The 18,248-nt window shown below is 40.7% G+C and overlaps 1 protein-coding gene and 1 long non-coding RNA gene across 4 annotated transcripts; one reads left to right on the top strand and one right to left on the bottom strand.

Annotated features, from left to right (window-relative positions):
* The first annotated feature begins 2,911 nt into the window (after positions 1-2,911).
* Positions 2,912-3,906, top strand: LOC124466314. Its single transcript, XR_006955919.1, has 4 exons — positions 2,912-3,003; positions 3,098-3,167; positions 3,338-3,544; positions 3,801-3,906. It is a non-coding gene; the product is annotated as an uncharacterized LOC124466314 (long non-coding RNA).
* Positions 3,907-14,738: 10,832 nt separating this feature from the next.
* LOC124466312 lies at positions 14,739-17,938 on the bottom strand. Of its 3 annotated transcripts, XM_047018109.1 has the most exons (11): positions 17,828-17,938; positions 17,581-17,674; positions 17,153-17,279; positions 16,843-17,052; positions 16,484-16,601; positions 16,308-16,399; positions 16,021-16,138; positions 15,811-15,915; positions 15,569-15,754; positions 15,303-15,482; positions 14,739-15,172 (listed from the first exon to the last, which is right to left on the bottom strand). In XM_047018109.1, exons 4-11 carry the CDS (start codon positions 16,894-16,896, stop codon positions 14,934-14,936), a joined length of 1,092 nt encoding a protein of 363 aa, XP_046874065.1. In that variant the 5' UTR covers positions 16,897-17,052; positions 17,153-17,279; positions 17,581-17,674; positions 17,828-17,938; the 3' UTR covers positions 14,739-14,933. The 3 variants fall into 3 exon arrangements, with proteins under 3 accessions (XP_046874065.1, XP_046874067.1, XP_046874066.1); XM_047018111.1 differs by lacking the exon at positions 15,811-15,915; XM_047018110.1 differs by lacking the exon at positions 17,581-17,674 and having other exon boundaries at positions 17,828-17,934.
* Between the last annotated feature and the right edge of the window lie 310 nt (positions 17,939-18,248).

Here is an 18,248-nt window from a genome sequence, read left to right as displayed (position 1 = left end):
TGTTGAGAAAGCGATTTCAAGTGGAACTGCAATCTCGGATGTTTGATTTAGGTCGTCAAAGTCTTTGTAATTTGAGCGAGTGCGGGTCGCCCGTGAGACCGCCTAGTCTTTTAGGCGGCAGCCATGCTAGGAAGCGTTATAATAGTATTTTTAGTAGCTAATTTTATAGTTCAATTTTACACGAAAAAAAGGAAAGAGGGACATTTTATGACGATATGACTATTGTGAAGCCAGGTGGTGAGATTATGATGTAGGTTGCTGTAAAAACTTTGATTTGTTTGCTACGTGAGAGCCCCGTCAGCCTCCATTGACTATTGCGGCAGCAACAACAGTGTTGTCAATGAATGTTGACACTCGTGGACAACAGTGTTGTCAATCTGCGTCTAATGAGTATTTTCTTAATTACGTACCAGGGTCAATTCTACATCCAAATGGAGAGCAGTGTTTTAAAGATATGGCGATTGTGAAGACAGCCAGCGGGTCAGCATATTTTTGAGATTTGTGTAAAACTTGGAATTTGAGTGAGACTGCGTCTTGTTTTGACGTTAGCCTCTAAGTCACAGACTGGCTCACCCACTGGCAGTGTGTAGTAGTAAGCTACAGTCATGGGCGTCGCCGCAATGTAACTTGTTGTCTGGATCCCCCCACATTTGCAATCAAAATATTAGTGCATGACTGGTCTTCTAGTCCAGCGGTTCTCAAACTTTTCCCCTGGCGACCCCCCAAAATTCTGTGGTGACGTCTGGCGACCCCCTATTAATTTTTTTTCTTATTTTAAAACCGGTTTATTGCATGTTCCCACAATTGTACAAACTGAAAGGAAAATAATCAAACAAGAAACAATTATATCAAAGGAAAAAAAACAAGTTGACTAGTTTATTTATAACAAGAACTTACACACGATAGAACAGTGCATCTGCAGATAAAAAGTCATGTCGGTCTGAGAACATTTCGAAATCGCCATTCTTGATACGGGCTGCCCAACGCTCCAGCTTTTTCATGAAAGCATTGACTTTGTCTGACAGGGATAAGATGTTACTGTTGGGGTCTTGTAGAACAGAAGACAGATTAGAAATATCATATTTTGATTAAAAGTTATGACCATTCTAGTGACTAGTGGAAACATAGGGAAAACCATAATTCTCCTCCCCCAAAAGTAGCTAGCGCTATGGCTGGATACTCCTCTCGATAACTAAAAAACGTTTGAGTTTCTTCCACAATCGACCGAATTGGCCAAACAAGGCATGTGCATTTACCTTACAGTGTACATAATCTAGTAAGTTTATGTTGTTTTTCCAAGTTTTCTAGAAATCTGCTCAAATCGAGGCTTAACAGTGCTACTACTACCGTCATAGCTGCCTGTACGTAATTCTTTCCTAAAAAATTTGCGTCACTCCCACAAACAAATTCTTCGTAAGTAAAAAGTTTAGACTTTTAATTGACAATATTGACAACACATTAAGAAATTTGTCTTTACTGATAATATCGTCTCCGATTTCAATTCGAGGCTGTAAATCTACTGTAGGCAATCTCCCATGGTATCCGCTCTAGCTCCGCCTCGGAAAACAATGGCTGCCGTTGCTGACGATACATTTATTTCCCCCTCCCAGTAACCCCTTAACCAATGATATGTGCTTTGAGCTAAGTTGTCATGCAACCCAGTCTCATCCCAACTCGTCAAATATTGACGCTTGGGCAGAGCCCTTTGGCGTCACTATACCGACGCCGGGGGACGCCTTTTTCGACGTTTTTTGACGCCTAGGGACGCCCATTGACTTCCACGTTAATATGTTAGGCTTTTCCCGTAGAAAATTGTGAACTATGGCGTCGTATTTTGACGCATTAGGTCTCCCATAGATTTTGATGAGCGGCTTTCGGATTTTTACGAAACGTCACCATAATAAGTTGGGTGATTTCGTAAAAATCCGGCCGATGTGCTTTCAACATTATTTTTTTTGTTATATCCAAGACATAAACGTTATAAATGACATAAACCTTATTTGAGGACATAAAAGTTATTTATAAAATGGACTGATACCAAATAAACCGATCTAAAAAGGTAGGCCTATATGCATAAAAAAAAAAAGAAAAAAAAAATCCATCGGGGGAGGGATATCATTTAATTTTAATCATAATTTTAAGCGCATGGAAGCAATCATGTCAAATGCACTGACAGCAAAACCTATAAATTATCCAACATTATTGTAATTTTATTATTACACACAAGTCGCCTAAAAGTTTGACGCTCAATATCTGGCTGGAACTACTTCTTGTCACCCAAACCTCCGCTCTCTCGTACTGAAAAGGTAAGCTATTATCGATGAGGTAAACATATATTTAAGATACTATCCTACTATAAAGTTTTTATTTTATTTTTTAGGTTGGTTTAATGTTATTATGTTTGACGTACATTGCCCGGTGCTTTGCATCACCAATATAAATTAATTGACTTTGTAAACTGCAAAAATAAGCTAATACACTGTGCTAGCTAGTTAGCTAGTCTAACGTTATGTCATGCAAGGTCATGAACCGGTGCACTTTCATTGGACTCAGACCAATGTTTATCTTTGCTGGCGTGGTCCTTTTTACATCTCATAGCTTGCTAGGTATGACATTTATTGTATAGTATTTTTTATCTTTTCTTACTTGCAGCTGAAGTCACGCATTTTCTGGAAACGATATCGATATCCTTATTACCTCACCATATTACTACCTCACCATATCCTTGCCTTACTGCCTATTTTAATAATTTGTCAGGACGTACCTGTGTATACCTGTGTCCACCTACCTCTGTCTACCTGTGTTACGCCCTCCACAGGCTCTGCCTGTCTTTCTGTTTGTGTCTTTCTGTTTGTCTGTGTTTGTGTGAATCTCCAGGCTCCAGTGATCCAGTCCACCCTACCTGCACAACATCCACACCTGCGGTCCAGTTTCCCAATAACTTGCGGTGACATACCCTGGTTTGCCCTCCACTCACCGCCAGATCGTTGTTTTTACAACCTGGTACCTACGTTCCTGGCCTCCTTGTACTTCCGAGTCTATTATCTACTATTTATATTCAAAGTGTTCTAATATTGCACTTTCTTGTGTCCCAAAGAAACATCCCACTCACCCCAACTCTCCATCTGCCTGCCTACGCTCTCTGCTTGCTACCTGCCTCGGTGTTTGTGAGACAAATATATACATTACTTCTTTCCATGTTCATGCCGAAGTTCATGCTTTACGACAATACCCATAAGCCATAGGAATGAAATGTAAGAACAATAATTATTTAATGTGTGTTACTCATATTCCTACTTGTAATGCTTATAACATGTCAATGTGTTTATGTTTGCAGAAAATGACCAAACCCAAAAGCAGGCCTTGCCCTCACTGCCAGGTCATGAATACTGCCAACCGCAAAACATGCCTTTCATGTTTTGCAAGCCTCTCACAAAAAAAGAGGATTAAGTCCAAGGAGGAGAGTTTGCATGTTGGTGACTGGGGGGAGAATGTGAAGAAGCACCGCAACGCAGGCAGAGTGATAGATTCAGCCCGCATATCTGTGAGTGAGAATGTGGAGGTCTTAGGTTACGGTTCCATTCAGATCCATACTATAATAGTCGGAACTTGATATCAATGCCAGTTTTCTGTCAGGACTTCCTGTAAGGACCCCTAGCTTTGTCAATTTGAAAAGAAGTATAGTAGATACTTTGAAAAGTAGGAAGAAGTATGATACCATTTCAAAAGTAGTTGATCAGATGGCAAGAGAGCTGATACAGAGGACAAAGCCTGATAACTTGTTAATGTCTGTTTTTTAGGTCAATAAGCTGCATGAACTGGACTTAAAGCCCCTGCTCTTCATGGGGAAAGAGAAAAGAGGGGGGGGGTTTACAGCAGAGGTCATTGCAGGCATAGGCTTCATACCAGAGGGGCCTGGAAAGAGAAGAGAGGGGGGGGGTTTACAGCAGAGGTCATTGCAGGCATAGGCTTCATACCAGAGGGGCCTGTGAGGGAGATCATTAAAAAAATGACCACCCTTTATGAATACTATCTGAAATGTAAGAACACATATTTTGCATTGGGACATGCTTTTTTATAACTTTGCATTTACATTTAGTTTCTAAACACGTTATGTAACATAAAATATACTAATAGAATATTGTTGATGAGTAAATATTCCCCGATTAGACCCTGTTTCTGTTTAATTAACCTCATTTGTGGGGCTGTTATAGTTAGATTCAAGCTGGGAGCAGAGAACATATTGCTTCCCTCTACATTTACTTATTTGTCTTCATCTCTCAGACCACAATAGCCTCGTTGCCACAGCTGGTGAAGAAACAAGAGAAGAAACACCAGAAGCAACATCCCCTGCCTCCACTCAGGATCAAACCTTCACCCTTAACCTTGTCCCGGTCCCACACCCACCTCCTATGACTTCCTCTCTCTCTTTATCTACTCTTCCTACTCCCTCTCTCTCTACATCTACTCTTCCTACTCCCTCTCTCTCTTCATCTACTCTTCCTACTCCCTCTCTCTCTTCATCTACTCTTCCTACTCCCTCTCTCTCTTCATCTACTCTTCCTACTCCCTCTCTCTCTTCATCTACTCTTCCTACTCCCTCTCTCTCTTCATCTACTCTTCCTACTCCCTCTCTCTCTTCATCTACTCTTCCTACTCCCTCTTTATCTACTCTTCCTACTCCCTCTCTCTCTACATCTACTCTTCCTACTCCCTCTCTCTCTTCATCTACTCTTCCTACTCCCTCTCTCTCTTCATCTACTCTTCCTACTCCCTCTCTCTCTTCATCTACTCTTCCTACTCCCTCTCTCTCTTCATCTACTCTTCCTACTCCCTCTTTATCTACTCTTCCTACTCCCTCTCTCTCTACATCTACTCTTCCTACTCCCTCTCTCTCTTCATCTACTCTTCCTACTCCCTCTCTCTCTTCATCTACTCTTCCTACTCCCTCTCTCTCTTCATTTACTCTTCCTACTCCCTCTCTCTCTTCATCTACTCTTCCTACTCCCTCTCTCTCTTCATCTACTCTTCCTACTCCCTCTCTCTCTTCACATCCTATGACTCCCTCTCTCTCTTCCCCTCCTCTTCCCTCCCACTCTTTCTGTTCTCCTGCTCTTCCCTCCCATTCTTTCTCCGCACCTTTCCCCAGTCCCTCGCTCTCTTTACCTCCTTCACCAACCCTCTCTCTATGTTACCCACTTTCTACTTCTTCCCACATCTCTTCTCCTCAAGGTCTTCCCAAAAATCATTCCCCGGAAAAAGAAAAAGAATTTAAGGTAAAGGTTGTCTTATGTAAGGGTCATATGCTTATGCATTATGAATAATCTTTTCTTGTAATTACCTAAAAAAAAATCAGGCAAATCATCTTATTTGTTATTCCTCTGTTCATATATTTTCAGGCTGCAATTTCCTGTTTAAAAAGAGGGACGTTCAAAGCAGGTGAGCTCAGATGCATGCGATTGTGTTTCATTTAAATTATTTTTAGTGGGGGTTTAATTATTATTAAAGCTTTTTTGAGTTAGCTTGTCCATGAATCCATCTTGCCAGGCTTCAAGTTACATTTACATTACATTTAGTCATTTAGCATACACTCTTATCCAGAGCAATTTACAGCAAGTACAGGGACATTCCCCCCGAGGCAAGTAGGGTGAGGTTTCTTGCCCAAGGACACAACATAATTTTGCACAGCCAGGAGTCAAACCGGCAACCTTCTGATTAATAGCCTGATTCCCTAACCGCTCAGCCATCTGACCTTAGGCCGTCTGAAGTAATGCACTTGTGGCCAAACAAATTATCATCCTACAGAGGAACTCCTGGCAGCTACAGGCCTTAGATAGAGAGTGATAGATAGGGGTGGGCCATATGGCCAAAATCTTCTATCACGGTATGAGTAATTTTATATCACGGTTACGGTATATATCACGGTATAGTAATTGTTCTGTAAATTCAGTTAAGAAATTTTACCAGTGCCACTAGTGTGGTGGAAAAAACGGTATTGCATGTACTACAAGACGTTACTGGCTATTATTTAAAGGCAACGACAGTACGAGCGTTCCGATTGGCGAATGCACAGTCATGCCATCCGCATGGTGACGTACTCACAGCTCAGAGTTTTACTATCCATATCTAACTTTGGTGTCGGCGTGTCAACCTTGTTAAAGCTCGGTCGATACGTTAAAGCCTCAGTTTGATATTTCCCGGCATGTCCTCACTCTCAATTAGTCAGTAGCTAGCCTTCACTAGTCATCCTAAATCAAGAATGCTAGCAACGCCACCAGTGTAATTTTACAACAATAATTTTACAGCACGAGACATACAAATTGAGCAACAAATCAAATTGGTTACCTGCAGAATGGGTCATCAAATATATAATTAATTAGCATCGGCATGAATGTGTACTCCACATCAAAAATTCCGTCAGACCAACGCAAATCTGCATCAAGGTCAAACGAAAATAGAAAATCAAATAAAAGTTAAACTACAATTCTAAATATTGAAGGAATACGATTTATGCAATGGCTTATATACAATACAACAACCAGACATTTATTTGACGTGAAATACAAAAATATCACAAATTTGTAAAGCCCTTTTGTTGAATTTGTTGAGCCCTTTTTGCCCAACCCAAAACATTTAAAAGTAGTCAAAAAGTATACCGCGGTTGAAACGGTATAGCCAAAACTCTCCCGGTTTCTGCCGTCGCACGGTATATACCGTCATACCGCCCGCCCCTAATAGACAGATAAAATCCCTTGCAATTTTAGGGGTAAAAGCGCCTGCCCTTTTCCTAACAGTTTCCAAGGATGACTTCCCCAGGTGGTTCTGTGCAACAAACTATCTGACTTGTCAGGTTAACATTTAGGCCCATCGAACTCTAAGAGACTGTACTCTTATCTTTTGGCTATATAAGTTCTTTCCTCCATCTGAAATGTAGCCAACAGCATTTTTCATCACAAGCAACTTGTGAAAAGCCTATAGTTCCTGTTGTTAAAAGTTGAACATTTATCATTAAACATACATTGCCTCTGTGGAGAAACTATCACCAACTTGAATCAGAGAAATTAACTTCTACTCTACTAAAGAACTGCAGTATCCAATAAGGATTCGTTATTCTTTGTGTTAATTAAAGTCCTGTAACGGCCACAGATACCAGATTCATATTACTGTCCAAGCATTTGATTTGATTACTATTAGGATTTGAATTTTATTTAAGCCAATACGACAAAATGTGCTTCTCCAAACCCTTACATATACAGTGTTAAAGGTCCCATGATATGAAAAGTTCACTTTAAGAGGTTATTTAACATTAATATGAGTTCCCCTATCCTACCTATGGTCTAGCCTGGTCCTAACCAGACCCTCGTACATTTCATTTGTACAGAGGGTCTGGGATCTCTCCATTGACAAACGTTAACTTCCTTGAAGGCGGGTCCTCTGTTGAAGTGTAAAACAATTGGATCCGCCCAGAACCACTCTGATTTGCCATAACCAATCGCAAGCGTTCGCCTTAGCCAACTCCTTCACCACTACTGTAATGGAGCAAGCTGCGTAGCTGGAAAATCAAACTTTTCCCGAACCCCGTGGGGAGGAGGGCCACAACATCATGGCCACCAACAAAACTCAGCAAGGAATGTTCTTGTTCCGGCCTTAACCTATATTCGGCAGCGTTGCCACAACCGCAGAATAGTTTCGCTCGCATCTTTCTCCGCCGCCATTACTGAACTACTCAAACAAGTGCACGACATTAACGTCATCGTTCAAAGCCACTCCCTCTGTTCGCTGATCTGCGGACCTACAACAAATTTGTTTCTGGAAACCGACTTCAGAGCCGAGCTCCCAGACCTAGTACAGAAGCAAAATCCAAATTGAGCGGAAGTATGTAGGAGGGCAGAGCCAAGCTACCTATGGTCCCCCAGTGGCTAGAAATTGCGATATGTGTAAACCAAGCCCGGAATGTCCTGCTCCGCCTTTGAGAAAATTAAAGTTCAGATGGGCCCATCTGGAATTTTCCTCTTATGCGTTATAAGGGGGAAAGGTTAGCTCCCCTTACTCTGCTTTGCCCGTCCAAAGAATATGGCCCGCCAATGATAAAATTAGCTACGACTGTGCAAGCACGATATTGTTTTTTCCTCGAGAGACATCATGGCTTACAAACGACCGAAGCATGGCAGTTAGCCCCGCCTCTCTCCTCCTCATAGCATTTAAAACTACAGATACAGGAACGGCACATCCTGAGGAAAGCTCATTGTGGGACTGCTCGTAGTGGCTGTAATTCTGCACGAAGGTTGAATTTCAGGAGGAGACTTCAGATACAGTATTAGGGGACCACTAAGGCCTATATAAAAGCATCCAAAAACAGCATGCTATGGGGACCTTTAACTTAAGTCACATAATCTCATGGTGAAATTGTAAAAACAGATAACATTGATCACTGTATTTCACTAACTTTTGATAAAGTAACCACTATGTTATCAAAATTGTACTTACTTAGTCTTATTCTTATTTTTATACATATTTTATATTTAAATAGTTTTATTCTTAGATTTTAGTTCTAAGAAATAGTTAAACTTTTGCACTTTTAACTTACTTTAAGATCCGTATGTTTATTGTTTGCCCCTCCCTGCCACCGTAAATTCTGTGTTTGTTCACATACATCTTTTCACAGTGTAAAAGAATGGGAGGATACCTGGAAGTCTGCTGTTAATATTTCTGTGCCTAGCTGCCTGGTTATTGTTTTAAGAGTTCCCAATTCTATATTTGTTATTGATATACACTGTAACAGGGATCTGAATTTGGTTCTTCAGCAATCCCTAGATTCTGTTGCTCCACTCAAACCAAGGAAAAGAATAGACAAAAAACTGGCTCCATGGTATTCAGAGGAAACCCGCACTCTCAAGAGGTCCACTAGAAAATTAGAGCATAAGTGGCGTACCACTAAATTGGAGGTTTTCCGCCTGGCCTGGAAGGACAGCCAAATAGAGTACAAGCAAGTCCTCATCAGGACCAGATCAGAATATTTCTCTAAGTTGATTAGTAAGAACAAACACAACACTAAGTTCCTATTTGATACTGTTGCAAAACTCACTAAGAAAAGTACACTCTGTGTTAGTTCAGATCTCTCTTCCAATGATTTCTTAGATTTCTTTGACCAAAAAATCTATGCAATAAGGGACAAACTACAGAGTAGTCCTGGAGGAGTGGCCATCAACACTGATTTTCCCTCTGTACCCAGCATTCTGCATGTTGAGACTCTCACTCACTTTAACCCTATTTCTATGGAAGCATTCATCAAGCTGATAGATTCCTCGAAACCAACTAGCTGCCTTCTCGATCCCCTCCCTGCCAAACTTTGTAGGGAACTTCTCCATATTATTGGACCGCCCATGCTTAGTATTATTAATGAATCTATTGTAACTGGACAAGTCCCTGATGATTTCAAACAAGCTATTATCAAGCCCCTTCTTAAAAAACCAAACCTGGATCCAGGTTGTCTTAGCAATTACAGGCCCATTTCAAATTTGCCATCTCTCTCCAAAATTTTGGAAAAAGCTGTGGCAAAACAGCTCACTGAGCACCTCTCCTCAAATCAGCTCTATGAACCTCTCCAGTCTGGATTTCGTCTTCACCACAGCACTGAAACTGCATTAGCCAAGGTAGTCAATGATCTATTATTAGCCTCTGACGCGGGCTTTAGCTCTGTCCTTGTTCTTCTAGACCTAAGTGCAGCTTTTGACACTGTAGATCATGAGATTCTCCTGGAACGTATGGAGAACTATGTTGGGATTTCTGGTACTTCACTTCAGTGGTTCAGATCGTATCTATCTGATAGATCACAATATGTCCACTATGATGGTTGCTCATCCAGGAGCTCCATTGTAAAATACGGAGTACCACAGGGTTCAGTTTTAGGCCCTCTGTTATTTTCACTCTATATGTTGCCTTTAGGAAACGTAATTAGAAGTTTTGGGGTAGATTTTCACTGCTATGCAGATGATACTCAGCTATACATGTCTATAAAGCCGGGAGAATTTCCACATGCTATGGAAACCTGTGTTTCCGGGTTGAAAACTTGGATGACTGCAAATTTCCTTCTTCTTAATTCGGATAAAACCGAGGTTCAAATTTTTGGTCCGAAAAAACACCGAAATAATTTATCCCATCTAACCTTAGACTTAGACGGCGTCAAAGTATCTCAAAGCCAGCTGGTAAAAAATCTGGGAGTCACAATGGACCCAGACCTTTCGTTTGAGTACCATATTAAGCAAATCACCAGAACAGCATTTTTCCATCTACGTAATATTGCCAAAATACGAAAATTCCTCTCAAAGGATGATGCTGAAAAACTAATACATGCTTTTGTTACGTCCCGATTGGACTACTGCAATGTGTTGTTCTCTGGCCTCCCAATTACCTACCTAAAAAACTTACAGCGGGTGCAAAATGCTGCTGCTAGACTATTGACTAAAACTAGAAAGTTTGATCATATAACATCGACTCTTATCTCTTTACACTGGCTCCCTATCCAAGCCAGAGCTGATTTCAAAGTTCTACTACTAACTTACAAATCTCTGCATGGATTGGCACCACTGTACCTCTCCGGTCTCCTTGCACCCTATTGCCCCGCAAGGACTCTAAGATCTCAAAATGCCGGCTATCTGGTAATACCCAAAGTTAAGAAAAAAACTGCTGGAGGTAGGGCGTTCTCATATAGAGCACCTCTTCTTTGGAACAAATTACCCATCTCAATTAAGGAAGCTGATACTGTCTCGACATTTAAAACTAGATTAAAAACGTTCTTGTTTAGTCAATTCTATGATTGTTAAAGGGAAGTATGTGTGTACTTTCTATGTAAACCTGGGGTGTGTGCTTGCCTATGTGTGTATCACATGTAACTTTTAAATTTTAATTATAGCTTATGTTCACATTGCCCAGCTAGATGTTACAAATAAAGTAAACCTGTTACTGTATATTGTAAGTATTATTATTATTATAGTTCCGTTGCTGTATATTGTTACTGTTATAGTTTTTATTACTAATTGGAGACAACGGGGGACTGGTTGTTTTCATCCTTATTCGTATAAGTATAACCTACTTTAGAGTTCTTTCCCCTGGAACAGATTTCATGTTCCAACTGAGGGGGGCTGTCGTTGTTTTGGTGTGTGGGGCTGCATCAAATACCCTTTTTGCTCTGTTAAATTGCTGCACTAGTCCACACTTGACCGGTGGGGATCTCATTCTATTATGACTGTAACTGTTAGCTGCTCCTGGCATTCTCTAATCCCTGCTCTCCTCTCTGTCCCCCCCCCACACATTCCCTGTGGTGTGGGGGGTTTGAGCTGTCAGGACCTGCTTGGTCGTCGGTCTGCCTACGCTGAACCAGGTCGTCACCCGGAATCCAGTCTCCATGACGGCCAACAGCGAGTTTCCCGGTCCCATCCAACGTCTATAAAGCCGAAAAATGGATTTTGGTGTTTCAAAACCCATTGACACTGTATGACTATGTTTAGCTTGTGTTCTGCTCCTCTCTCTTACCAACCGTCTCTGGAGGAGGGGATCCCTCTCTGAATTGCTCCTCCCAAGATTTCTTCCATTTTTTCTCCCGGTGGGAGTTTTTCTGGGAGTTTTTCCTTGTCTTCCTTGAGGGTTTAGGTTGGTTGAGGGGCAGTTCTATGGGCGCATGTGAAGCCCTCTGTGACATGCTTGCGTGTAAAAAGGGCTATACAAATAAATTTGATTTGATTTGATTTGGTAACATGTTATGAGCTTATTGTGATACTGTTACGGCCACAATCTTTTTCTCAGTTCAAGTTTTTATTGTTATCCACTTACATTTACATTTAGTCATTTAGTCACTTCCTGGGTTCTAGGCATCGATTTATGGTTGCCTCCATAAAACTTTACTTATAACATGGGTGAGTTGGTGACCAAGCTAACGTTTTCGGGTTTTGTTTTAGATTCACTGTTAGGTAAGGGAGCGCGCTGGCTGCGCCTTCCCATTGCGGGGAGGGCCAGCGGCTCCCAGGTTTTGGTTTATTTTCACTAACTCAGTCTTGTTTTTCTGTTCAATAAACTTTGGTATTACTTTTATAAACATTGACTTGCATGGTTGGACTCACTTATGTTAGCCTACACGCAACCGTCTGATCCTTTGCTTGGTGGAGGTAAGAGTAGACTACCTATGAAGAGAAAACTTAGATTAAAAGTTAGGCCATCACAAGCGGATGTAAATGTGTTATCTTATTAACACCACATTACATACAATGTTAAATGATGGATTCCTTTTGGCTGAATATGAATAATCTGTACTGGGAGTGTGGCGTGATGACGTCACATTCAGAATAATCCATGCCTTAATAAAGGTGATGGCATGAAGATAGGCTATATGAATCATACATTATATATTCTATTTTTTTGCATGTTGACACGTGGTAAGACTTATACAAGTTTTTAAAGTAATTGAATAGGTCATTAAATAATGTGGGCTACACTTAACTAAAATGATAACCATATTTAAAAACTAATTTTTTTAGAAGATCTTTGTCCTCAGTTACATTTAAATCACTTAATATGACAAATATACATTCGTTGGTCTTTTATGAAAGACAAAATGTATCAGTACTCGAAAAGTCAACATTTAAATATCTTTATATGTGAACTTTACTTAACATTATTTGACATCATAATCTTCGAACATGGTTCCAGTATGATGTGAAGAGTGTCAATATTGGTCTAAATACAAAATCCCAGGATGATCCTAGCTTCAGATAGGAAAGAAAATTGAATTGAATTTTAGGAAAAATTACCTTTTCTAGGTGGCGCTGTTGATCCCCTGTAGGGGCTAGGGTTATGAAACTAAAAGACACAGTTTATCTAACCCCAGTCATTCACTGTACCAAGCCAGGACTATGTGCCATGAAAGGAACCCTAAATATCATACTACTACTAAATATAGGGCTTTAAGGTGACCCCTGGCAAGGGTTCAAAGGTCAATATATCAGATAAGGGTTTACAGGAATGTGTCAAATTTACATAAATGAACCCGCAAGCTAAGACCTTTCCAAAAATGGGTTTGACGTTGTTGTACGACAGTCTTATTAAAATCCAAATCTGCCATTGCAGTGAGGTATCTTTACAAGTATAGATTCCAAGACCATTCATAATCTAAATAGACGACATCAGTGGTCAAAGTCAAATTATGTTTTGGTGGCACATAGTCCTGGTTTAGCACAAACAGAACCAGGGTACAGAACCACTTGTGCATTTGTTTATCCCCAAACTTAAAAGATGATTAGTTGCTCTGCATAAGACACGGTCTAAACAGACAGCGCTAGGGTTAGGGGTTTGATGTCCTTGGTGGTACATGTTCGTGGCTTGCCCTGTCGAATATTTTGGACTAGTAAATACTTTTTTTCACATGGCTTTACCTCTAAGCCAGATAGAGGCTCAACAGCGTCACCTTGAAATGTTCATTTTCAAAATCTAAAATGTGTCTGGTACTCCAAAGTATGCTGCTACCGGGCTGAAAATTTCCATGTTGCTCCATTGAGACATTCCATGCAGTGTGACAAAAACATTCAAAACTCGAATTTAATATAAAATAAAAGTATGAGAAGGGTTAGGGTTAGGGTTAGGGAAGAGGTAATCAATATTAGCATTAAATGCCCTAGTTGGCAATGGGAGTAGTATTTTAAATGAGATGACGCATCGAGGGATTAGCCTTGACTTTAGGTGTATTCGAATTCATGCAGCGCCGGCGGCACCGACCTCGGCCGGCCTCGCTGACTTGAAGGAGTGAATGCCATTGGCTGGTCCGCGCCGCCGGCCCTGCATGAAGTCGAACACACCTTTTGTGTAGGCTAGGGCTACTTAAATCATGGTGTATGGCAAGATTTGTTGGTAGCTATATTTAGCCTTTTTGGTTTGTCATCATGTGTAATTTCGCATAATTAGAAACCATCCGATTACTTCGTTTTACGATTGTTTGGAATCTCGTTGGTTTTAAAGAACTACAGTTAGCTATCAGTAGCTTTCAGCTAACTCAGGGTTCCGTTGGGAGGATCCCTATTTGCGTGGTTTATACGCCAAATATTCCCACTCATTTCTATCAACAGAAAATGCGTCTATAGGTACGTTCGACTTCATGCAGCGCCGGCGGCGTCGACAGCCGGCTGCCTTGAATCTGAGAATACCATTGGCTGCGTCATGTCAGCCGGGCTGCAGGCGACGCCGGCGCTGCATGAAGTCAAACGTACCTATAGATAGTCGCACCTTATATTACACACAGAACTTCAACCTCATCCAGACTCAGATTTTCACTAATGGTCACTAATCAATATTTAATATTGAGATGATAGTTGTCTCGAGTTATACAGAGTTAAATCAGAATTTTTCAAAAACAATCTGGATAATTGAAATATATGATTAATAAATATATGATGAATAATAAATGAATAATTTATCCCCATAGTTTCCCAATTGCCCAATCTGCCAGCCAACATAAATTGAGTCCAACCACGCAAGTCAATGTATGTAAAAAATAATACGAAAGTTTATTGAACAGAAAAACAAGACTGAGTTTGTGAAAATAAAACCAAAACCTGGGAGCCGCTGGCCCTACCCGCAATGGGAAGGCGGAGCGAGCGCGCTCCCTTACCTAACAGTGAATCTAAAACAAAAACCCGAAAACGTTAGCTTGGTCACCAACTCACCCATGTTATAAGTTAAGTGTTATGTTCTACCACTCATTTACAAATAATGCTCTGTGCTCTGCTGCAGTCATGCTCTGGAGGCAGCCTTCGTTGCAATTGACTCGCCTGGGCCATTACAGGTAGAGATCAAAGGGAGAGAACACACAGTATACATTACAGTATATCCAGTTAGGTCTCAGGCGATTACAGCTGTGACTGACTGATTCAGATCCAAGTGACTTGAATTCAATTCTCTGCATCCTCCTCCTCATCACTATCATCATCATCCGAGCTGTTGCCACGTTGCCAGTCCATGTCTTCTTCCATTTCCCTGTCCTCCTCTTCCACCAGCTTGTTACTTGGTTTGAGAGTGCATCTGTAGGTGCCTGCTATGGTCTGCTGTTGGAGTCTCAGGTCTTGCAGTCTTCTTTTTAGTGCACTGATGAGGCCCTTGGACCCCTCCTCGGTTAATCCATTTGGCAAGCCTGGAAATGTTGTTAATTTATGTTGAAATTAATTTACCGAAGACTATACTTGCAGGATTGGTTTCCACTTAAATAGTTTGACCTATAAATTTGAAAATGCATGTAGCCAGATCATTTGATTTACACTTACTTCCTGTCTGTGTGCTCACTAAAACAGTGCCCATCAGTGTCTGGACCTTTGCCACTGAGTCCTTGAGGTACTGGCAGTGCTGCAGCATCTCCTTCACAAGGATCTGCTTTTCCTCTTTTAGTCGTGAGGCAAGCATTACGTGGTCAAAGAGCTTCTTCTTTGTAAGGATGTCCACACCGTCTGTCAAGGAATAAAAACATTTGACATTAATAAACTAATTTGATGACATTTTATATGCATACTTAAGTTAAATCTTGATGCAACACCTGTGTTCTGTTCCTGCCAAGGCCAGATCATGCTCTCTGCAGCTTTGTTAGAGAGTTTCTGCACAACTAACTCTGTGTCCACAAGGTCACCATCAGGCTGTTGGTTGTATCTCTGGATGTCTTCCAGCAACCGTTTCTTTTCCTGGGCTATCTTTTGAGTTATTTTCTGTCGCCTTTTGTTGCGATCTGCAAATACAGTAAAAACAATTTATCTGCATTAGTTATGTTTACACTATACATACCATTTTGTTTGTAAAGGTAGTGCTTTTTCTGACAAATGCTCACAAAGAGTGCTTCGATTGTGATCTGCAAACTTTGAGCATCAACAGGACCAGGTGCTGCGCTTCCTTGATTAGAGATAAAATAAATACACTTTTAACATTTAAGCTACAGATATGCAAATATTACAACCAAGTGACTGAGAGTGTTTATGAATTAAGTATTTTTCTTACTGCTACTGGCCCACTGCTTGACATCAACAACCCATTGTTTCAGCATGTCATCACAGCAATGCAACTGCTCCTGCATTGTCTTCAGGCTCTCAGCTACATCCACAGTCTTCTCTACTGTCTGAAAACAGCAATACAGAAGGTCTTTAAAACTACCAGAGGTCCTGTACCACTACAATTTCTACTAGGGGGTACTATAACAACCTGATGCATTTTGGGTTTAATAAGTAAAAGTTACGTTTATATGTAACTGCTTTAAAAAGTTAATCATCTTCAGTATGTGAACACACCTTCTTGAATCTAGAAGACAAGGCTATATGGAGGCCATTCTCTTTCCGTTCATTCCACCCCATAGCATGGACAGTCAGCATGTCAGTTCTTACTGTGAAGAACAAAACAAAATCACAATACAATTTTGTAAAACAAGTACATTTGCAGGCTGGCAGGGGGAAATAAGCTTACAAACCTGACTTGGCCATATACTTGGTGGTAAGGGCACATCTGGAGAGAAAACTATTCACTTGCTCTACTTCTTCACCGAGAGTGGTGCCGGCGCCCTCCTGGTTCCTTGCAGTCCACAGAATCTACAGGAAGAAGATAATGTGTAAAGCGGTGTGGACACACGTTATTGAAGCATATCCTGAGATTACCAACTTTAGAGGGCAGCACTTAGGGGCTACAGAAAAACTTTAAACACACTCCTAGGTTGTTGTATGGGTCAGTCCAGACCACTGTGGTATGGCTATTGTCATTTATTATGGCATTTTACACTCAGTTTGCCACATCATACTCTAAAATGTACGGTCAAGTAGCTAAAAGCATCACCTCGCATTTTGTATTGTGGGCTTTGGCATGCATCACAGACAAGCAATGCCTCATTTCCTGAAGGGGTTGAAGATGCGTCAGGGCCTCTGACACTTGTCAAGTATGGCACATATCGGCAGGTTACATCCATGGCCAAAAATGTAGCACTCTGGAACTCTTTTTGGAGAAACATTGGATATGCAAAGATTTCTCCTCTATACATATTCAGACCTTTAAAAAAAGCACAATGCACATGAAAGAGGATTTAGATCATAATATAAATATATATTATTTTATTTTTTTACTACTACTTAATCAGACCCATACCAACCTTTGAGAAGAAATCCATGTCTACACACAGCAATTTCCACACCTTCTTCATCCAACTTGTTGGCCCGCTTTGAAGTCTCTCTTGCTGCATTCCATTGGGTGTCACCACACATCGCTTTTCCTGCGGTCTACCAAAGTAAATCATTTGAACATGACAATAGTTAATTCAAGTACACTAGATTGCAGGACTGTTCACGCAAACACACAAACTTTAACTGTCAAGATTTTGTCATTGCCTGACCTATCTTACATTTGAAGGATAAAGCAATATGCAATATGAATGTACTGTGCCCCCTGGATAAGAATCTAGTGCTGTATCCCCACCTGATCATAGACTCCCTTCTCCAAAGGCAATCGTGTTTTCTTCTTTAACTTTAATTAGAACAAAATAATCCCAATAAATGTTGTTCAGAATAATGTTAAACGTACACTCTTGACAGTTCCCCGGACCTCCTCAACAAAACTGGACACCTCAGAGTCTCGGGCTAAAAACACTCCATCGAAGAACCCTGGCTCTTCACTCCTTTAAGACAATGTATTATGGACTACCTTTGTAATAGGACCTTTTATTTATGTAGCACTTATCAAAAAAAACATTGACATTAACAGTGTCATTAACAGCTGGACATACTGTATATTAACTACATTGGCTTCATAATGTGTGCACAGAACTCACTGGTTTGTTTTCTGGAACCTGTACAACTTTCTGTTGCCATCCACAGAAACAGCCACCATTTCAGGGCTACAGGCTGGACAGACCAATGGCTCCTTTCCAAGAAGTTGGTTCTCCATAGTTGCAGTACACAAATTGCAGAAAACTTCTCTGAAATGCATCTGCATTCACTTTGCCAGTCTAAAGAAAATAATATAATACAGCTTTCAAAAACGATAAACTACATCTTTGCCTTTGTATGTTTTTTGTTTTGTTGCAACTTTTCAAATCCATAAGGATGCAAATGACTATTTTGTGTGGAAAGGTCTTCAGTCTATAATCTTAAATATGTACTACCTACTACAGCCACTTGTGGACCTTAAACTGCTTTTTACTTACTCTTCCGTATTGCTTTGTTCTCTGGTCCAACATTGCTGTAAAGGCT

Source organism: Hypomesus transpacificus, unplaced genomic scaffold, assembly GCF_021917145.1.
Source record: "Hypomesus transpacificus isolate Combined female unplaced genomic scaffold, fHypTra1 scaffold_91, whole genome shotgun sequence".
NCBI lineage: Eukaryota > Metazoa > Chordata > Actinopteri > Osmeriformes > Osmeridae > Hypomesus > Hypomesus transpacificus.
The sequence above is the reverse complement of the archived record's forward strand: the minus strand, read 5'-3'. Positions and strand labels throughout refer to the sequence as shown.